This window comes from Henckelia pumila, chromosome 4 (genome assembly GCF_033568475.1).
Source record: "Henckelia pumila isolate YLH828 chromosome 4, ASM3356847v2, whole genome shotgun sequence".
NCBI lineage: Eukaryota > Viridiplantae > Streptophyta > Magnoliopsida > Lamiales > Gesneriaceae > Henckelia > Henckelia pumila.
Genome location: NC_133123.1, coordinates 82810132 through 82816624, shown reverse-complemented (window position 1 = coordinate 82816624; position 6493 = coordinate 82810132). Strand labels below are relative to the sequence as shown.

Below are 6493 nucleotides of genomic sequence, written 5' to 3'. Positions count from 1 at the left end.
TCTTAAATAAACCAACAATGAACCTTTGAAACCTTGACAATTTTATAATTTGTGTATTTGAAGTTTTATAATAATATTTTCATCTATAATATATTATTGTTAAAATTAAACTTACAACATCCTCTCCGTGGATCGATCTCGTACTCACGAGTATATTACTTGCAGACAACCTACACTTGGGTGAATTACAATTTAAGTTGTAGCAAGTTTTTGGCGCCGTTGCCGGGGAGGTATAAATTAAGTTTAATTTTGTTATTATGTAAATAGTATGTTGTTTTTTATTGTATGATTGTTTGGAGTCGTAAACAAAGTGGTAGACTTGTTCGAGTAACTGAAAATATTTTAAACATGGACGATAATTCTAATAATCAAGATGATAATAATAATAATCATCATCATCAAGAACATGAACAACCAAGAACACTTAGGCACCATATGAATCCAATAAGAACTAGTACACCATCTTGTTTAGTTTTTCCTCCTGATGCATCTAATTTCAATTTTAAGCCACAAGTCATTCAACTTTTACCAAATTTTCATGGCTTAGATTCTGAAAATCCATATTTGCATTTAAGAGAATTTGAGGAGGTTTGCAACACTTATAATGATCAAAATTGTAGCATGGATACTGTTCGATTAAAGCTTTTCCCTTTTTCCTTAAAAGATAAAGCTAAAACATGGTTGCAAAATTTGAGATCAAGTTCAATAAGATCATGGGAAGAAATGCAACAACAATTTCTAAAAAAGTTTTTTCCTTCCCATAGAACAAACTCTTTTAAAAGACAAATTACAACTTTTTCTCAAAAACAAGGGGAAACATTTTATCAATGTTGGGATAGATATAAAGAGTTACTTAATACATGCCCACATCATGGTTTTGAAATATGGAGAATAATTTCTCACTTTTATGAAGGTTTAATACCTAAAGATAGGCAAATGATAGAATTCATGTGTAATGGAACTTTTGAAGATAAAAACCCAAATGAAGCTATGGAATATTTGGAGTCATTAGCAGAAAATGCTCAAAATTGGGATAATATAGGCTCAATTGAACCACCAAGTAAAACCAATAATTCAACAAATGGAGGTGGTATTTATCATCTTAAAGATGATGTAGATGTTCAAGCTAAACTTGCATCTTTAGCAAGAAAAATCGATTCATTAGAAATGAAAAAGAGTGATCAATTAAAAAGTGTTCAAGAAATTGTTTGTCATATATGTGACACACATGATCATCTTACAAAAAATTGTCCTACTTTGCCTTCATTTAAAGAATGTCTCCATGAACAAGCCAATTATGTTAACAATTTTAAAAAACCAACATTAGATCCTTTTTCACAAACATACAATCCTGGTTGGAGAAATCATCCCAATTTTAGTTGGAGGAACGATAATAATGCACAACCTTCACAACAACCTCTTCAAAATAACCAAAGTCATCAAGGTTATGCTCCTTATATTCCACCTCCAAGAAAAAATTTTGAAGATGAAATTCATGCATACATTCAAAAGCAAGAGTCTATCAATATTCAAAACATTCAATCTATGAATGATTTGAAAGAAACTCTTGCAAAATTTGCATCTGCACTTAATATTCATGAAAAAGGAAAATTTCCATCTCAACCACAACCTAATCCTAAAAATCAAAATCAAGAAAAATTTGATCAAGTAAAATCTGTTATTACTCTTAGAAGTGGTAAAATAGTTAATGATCCATATAGTGATGAAAACAAAGATCAATTAAACTCAAAGAGTAAGGATTCAAATCCTGATACTTTTGAGAAAGATGATGCTTTGAGTCCTAAAAATAAGAAAATTGATGATAAAATAAATAAACATGTTCCTTTTCCTCATGCATTAGTAAATAATAAAAAACAAAAAAATGATTCTGATATTTATGAAGTTTTTAAACAAGTAAAAATAAATATTCCATTATTAGATGCTATTAAACAAGTGCCTTCTTATGCAAAGTTTTTAAAAGATTTATGTACTGTGAAAAGACAATTGCATGTAAAGAAGAAAGCATTCTTAACGGAGCAAGTAAGCTCTATTATTCAAAATAATTCTACCTTGAAATATAAAGATCCCGGTTGTCCAACAATTTCATGTATTATTGGAAAAAATAAAATTAAAAAAGCTTTGTTAGATTTGGGAGCAAGTGTGAATTTAATTCCTTATTCAGTTTATGAAAAGCTTAAGTTGGGAGATTTAAAACCTACATCTGTTACTCTTTTACTAGCCGATAGGTCAATCAAAATACCTAGAGGTATCGTAGAAGATGTGTTAGTTCAAGTCGATAAATTCATATATCCTGTGGATTTTATTGTCTTGGATACACAACCAATAGAAGTACATAACGAAATTCCAGTAATATTGGGACGTCCATTTCTAGCAACTTCAAATGCTTTAATTAATTGTCGAAATGGAATAATGAAATTGTCTTTTGGAAATATGACTTTAGAACTTAATGTGTTCAATTTATGTAAACAACCAAGTATTAATGAAGATGAAGATGATAATGCAATAGAAACAATTGTGGAAGAAAATATACACCAAGAAAACTTAAATCAACAATCTGAAGTTTGTTTAGTGGAAAGTTTTGATTCAAAAAATGTTTTTAAATCAAATTTATTTGAAGAAATTAATGAACTTGAAGAAGTAAAAGAAAATGATCATCCAAAACTTGAATTAAAACCCTTGCCAATAGAACTAAAATATGCTTTTCTTGGTGAAAATCAAACATATCCTATTGTAATATCTTCTACCCTCTTACCAAAACAAGAAGAAGATTTAATAACACTACTTAAAAAACACAAAAATGCAATTGGATGGACTTTGCAAGATATAAAAGGTATAAATCCTTTAATCTGCACACATAGAATTCATTTGGAAGAAAATGCTAAAACATATCAACAACCACAAAGAAGATTAAATCCACACATGAAAGAAGTTGTTAAAAATGAAGTTTTAAAACTATTAGATGCCGGAATTATTTATCCAATCTCGGATAGTAAATGGGTAAGTCCAACACAAGTAGTACCAAAAAAATCAGGCATCACTGTTATAAAAAATGAAAAGGGAGAATTATTACAAGCTAGGATTCCATCTAGTTGGCGTATGTGCATTGATTATAGAAAATTAAATGATGCAACTAGAAAAGATCACTTTCCGTTACCATTTTTAGATCAAATTTTAGAGAAAGTGGCAGGTAATCCTTATTATTGTTTTCTTGATGGGTATTCGGGGTATTATCAAATACCAATATCATTAGAAGATCAAGAAAAAACTACTTTCACTTGTCCGTTCGGAACTTTTGCTTTTAAAAGAATGCCATTTGGTTTATGTAATGCCCCGGCTACTTTTCAAAGATGCATGCTAAGTATTTTTAGTGACATGATTGAAGAATTTGTGGAAGTTTTTATGGATGATATAACTGTTTTTGGAAACTCATTTGAAAACTGTCTTAAAAATTTGGAAGAAGTTTTAAAAAGATGTGAAGAAAAAAATCTTGTTTTAAATTGGGAAAAATGTCACTACATGGTTAAATCCGGAATTGTGTTAGGGCATGTCATATCTGAAAAAGGAATTGAAGTTGATAAAGCTAAGGTTGATGTTATTGCTAATTTACCATCACCAAACACGATAAAAGAAATTCGATCATTTTTGGGTCATGCGGGATTTTATAGAAGATTTATAAAAAATTTTAGCATAATATCGAAACCAATTTCAAATCTTTTAACAAAAGATGCACAATTTGAATGGACTCAAGAATGTGAAACTGCTTTTAAAAAAATAATTAATCTTTTAACTACATCACCTATTTTACAATCTCCTGATTGGTCTTTACCATTTGAATTAATGTGTGATGCAAGTAATTATGCTGTAGGAGCCGTGTTAGGACAAAGAAAAGAAGGTAAACCTTATGTGATCTATTATGCAAGTAGAACATTAAATAGTGCTCAAATCAATTATTCAACAACTGAAAAAGAATTACTTTCAGTAGTGTTTGCATTAGATAAATTTCGATCCTATTTAATTGGTTCTACTACTATTGTTTACACTGATCATTCTGCCATAAAATATTTATCAAATAAACAAGATGCTAAGCCAAGATTAATAAGATGGATTTTGTTGTTACAAGAATTTGATCTTGTAATAAAAGATAAAAAAGGAAAAGAAAATGTAGTAGCCGATCATTTATCAAGAATAATTTTTGAATCATCTCAAAATGAAATACCAATAAATAAAAATTTTCCGGATGATCAACTATTTTATGCTACTACTATGCCTTGGTTTGCTAATATTGTAAATTTTCTTGTGACAAATAAAATGCCTTCTCATTGGAGTTCACAAGATAAAAATAAATTTTTGAAAGAGGTCAAAAAATTTTATTGGGATGATCCTTATTTGTTTAAGTATTGTCCTGATCAAATTTTTCGACGATGCATACCCGACAATGAGGTAAGTAGTGTCATTAAATTTTGTCATTCTGAGGCATGTGGAGGTCATTTTTCGTCAAAGAAAACAGCTGCAAAAATCTTTCAATGTGGATTTTATTGGCCTTCTTTATTCAAAGATACACATTCATTTTGCAAATCTTGTGAAAATTGTCAGAAAATGGGTTCAATTTCAAAACGAAACATGATGCCTTTAAATCCAATCATGATTATTGAAATATTTGACAGTTGGGGAATAGATTTTATGGGTCCATTTCCATTATCTTTTGGATTCACTTATATTTTAGTAGCTGTCGATTATGTTTCAAAATGGATTGAAGCAATTGCATGTACAACTAATGATCATAAAGTTGTGATAAAATTTTTGAAAGAAAATATTTTTAGTCGATTTGGAATACCTAGAGCTATAATAAGTGATGGGGGAAGTCATTTTATAAATAAATCATTTTCTTCGTTGTTAAGAAAATATGGTATTACACATAAAGTTTCTACTCCATATCACCCTCAAACGAATGGTCAGGTTGAACTTGCAAATAAAGAAATAAAACAAATTTTGGAAAAAACAGTCAATCCAAATCGAAAAGATTGGTCTTTAAGATTAAGTGATGCATTATGGGCATATAGAACTGCATTTAAAACATCATTGGGGATGTCACCATATAGATTAGTTTTTGGAAAGCATTGTCATTTACCTGTTGAAATTGAACATAAAGCTTATTGGGCAATTAAAGCGTTTAATACTAATTTAGATGATGCATCTAAGTCAAGAAAATTGCAATTAAATGAACTAGAAGAATTAAGAAATGATGCATATGAAAATGCAAAGATTTATAAAGATAAAACAAAAGCATTTCATGATAAAAATATTATGAGAAAATCTTTTGAAATCGGACAAAAAGTTTTACTTTATAATTCTCGCTTGCATTTGTTTCCAGGAAAACTTAGATCGCGATGGTCTGGACCATTTATTGTTAAATTTGTCTATCCTCATGGTGCTGTTGATGTTGAAAATCCTAAAAATAATAATGTATTTAAAGTTAATGGGCAAAAACTTAAACCGTTTATAGAAAATGAAGTTCTTAATGAAGAGTTTATGCCTTTATATGATCCAACTTAATTGTTACTTATATTTTTATTTTATTTTTGCAGAATTGAGTTCACTTCCCGGTTAAGTGGCGGATAACGGTACTCCGTGACTACTTTCAGTCGGTTTTATTTCAATTTCCCAAAATAATTGAATATATATATATATAAATATATATTATGGATGAAGATATCAAAAAACTTGGTAAATATTTTCCATCTGTTTCTAAAAAAGTTCTGAGAATGATTTATGAAGGCAGATGTGAAAGATTGAGAATGCTTATGCAAAAAGGAATCCCTGAGGATATTCGTCTTATAATTGAAGCCAAGGTTCGATTAGGTGGTGAAGTTCCAAAATTCTTACTTGTTCGAAATATGTCTGGACTAGGAAAAAGCACCTATGCGAAGAAAAGGAGGGCAAAAGGGTTAGATGTTTGTCATAAATGTGCCAGATGGACTTGTAACAAACGATGCAGATCTTTGGGATGTGTTTCCACAAATAGAGAAGATAAAATTGATTTCATTAAGAATGGGCTGAGTAAAGAGTCATTGGATGATATCTCATTGACTCTTGAGACGCATTCTAGTGGATATGTACAAGGTCAACTTCTCCCTTTATGGAAACTATTCCAAGCGCAGCGTCATGGTAATGGTCTTGGGAATCTGACTAAAAAAGACCCTATTTGCCAATTTATAAGAAAATTGGATGGGAAGCCAACCCTCAACTCATAAGAAGACGTTGAAGTCATCATTGATTCAACATGTTACGAAATGGTTTGTGTTTGTTCCTCATCTTCAATAATTCCAGGTGATATCTCTTTCATCATGTACTCTTTATTTTTCTTAAAAAAAAAAATTAAAAACAATGTCATATTCAGGTTTGGGGGAGGGTTTATCTCTAAAAAAAAAAAAAAAATAAATAAAAAAAAAAAATTTAAAATTTAAAAAAAATA

The 6493-nt window shown here is 29.7% G+C and overlaps 1 protein-coding gene and 1 non-coding gene across 2 annotated transcripts; one reads left to right on the top strand and one right to left on the bottom strand.

Annotated features, from left to right (window-relative positions):
- Nucleotides 1–767: 767 nt before the first annotated feature.
- Nucleotides 768–878, bottom strand: LOC140870027 (small nucleolar RNA R71). Its single transcript, XR_012147012.1, has one exon. It is a non-coding gene; the product is annotated as a small nucleolar RNA R71 (small nucleolar RNA).
- Nucleotides 879–936: 58 nt separating this feature from the next.
- LOC140861340 (uncharacterized) lies at nucleotides 937–6283 on the top strand. The gene is made up of 7 exons (XM_073264343.1): nucleotides 937–1113; nucleotides 1328–1389; nucleotides 1599–1723; nucleotides 2339–2558; nucleotides 4293–4461; nucleotides 4495–4977; nucleotides 6239–6283. Exons 1-7 carry the CDS (start codon nucleotides 937–939, stop codon nucleotides 6281–6283), a joined length of 1281 nt encoding a protein of 426 aa, XP_073120444.1.
- Nucleotides 6284–6493: the final 210 nt, after the last annotated feature.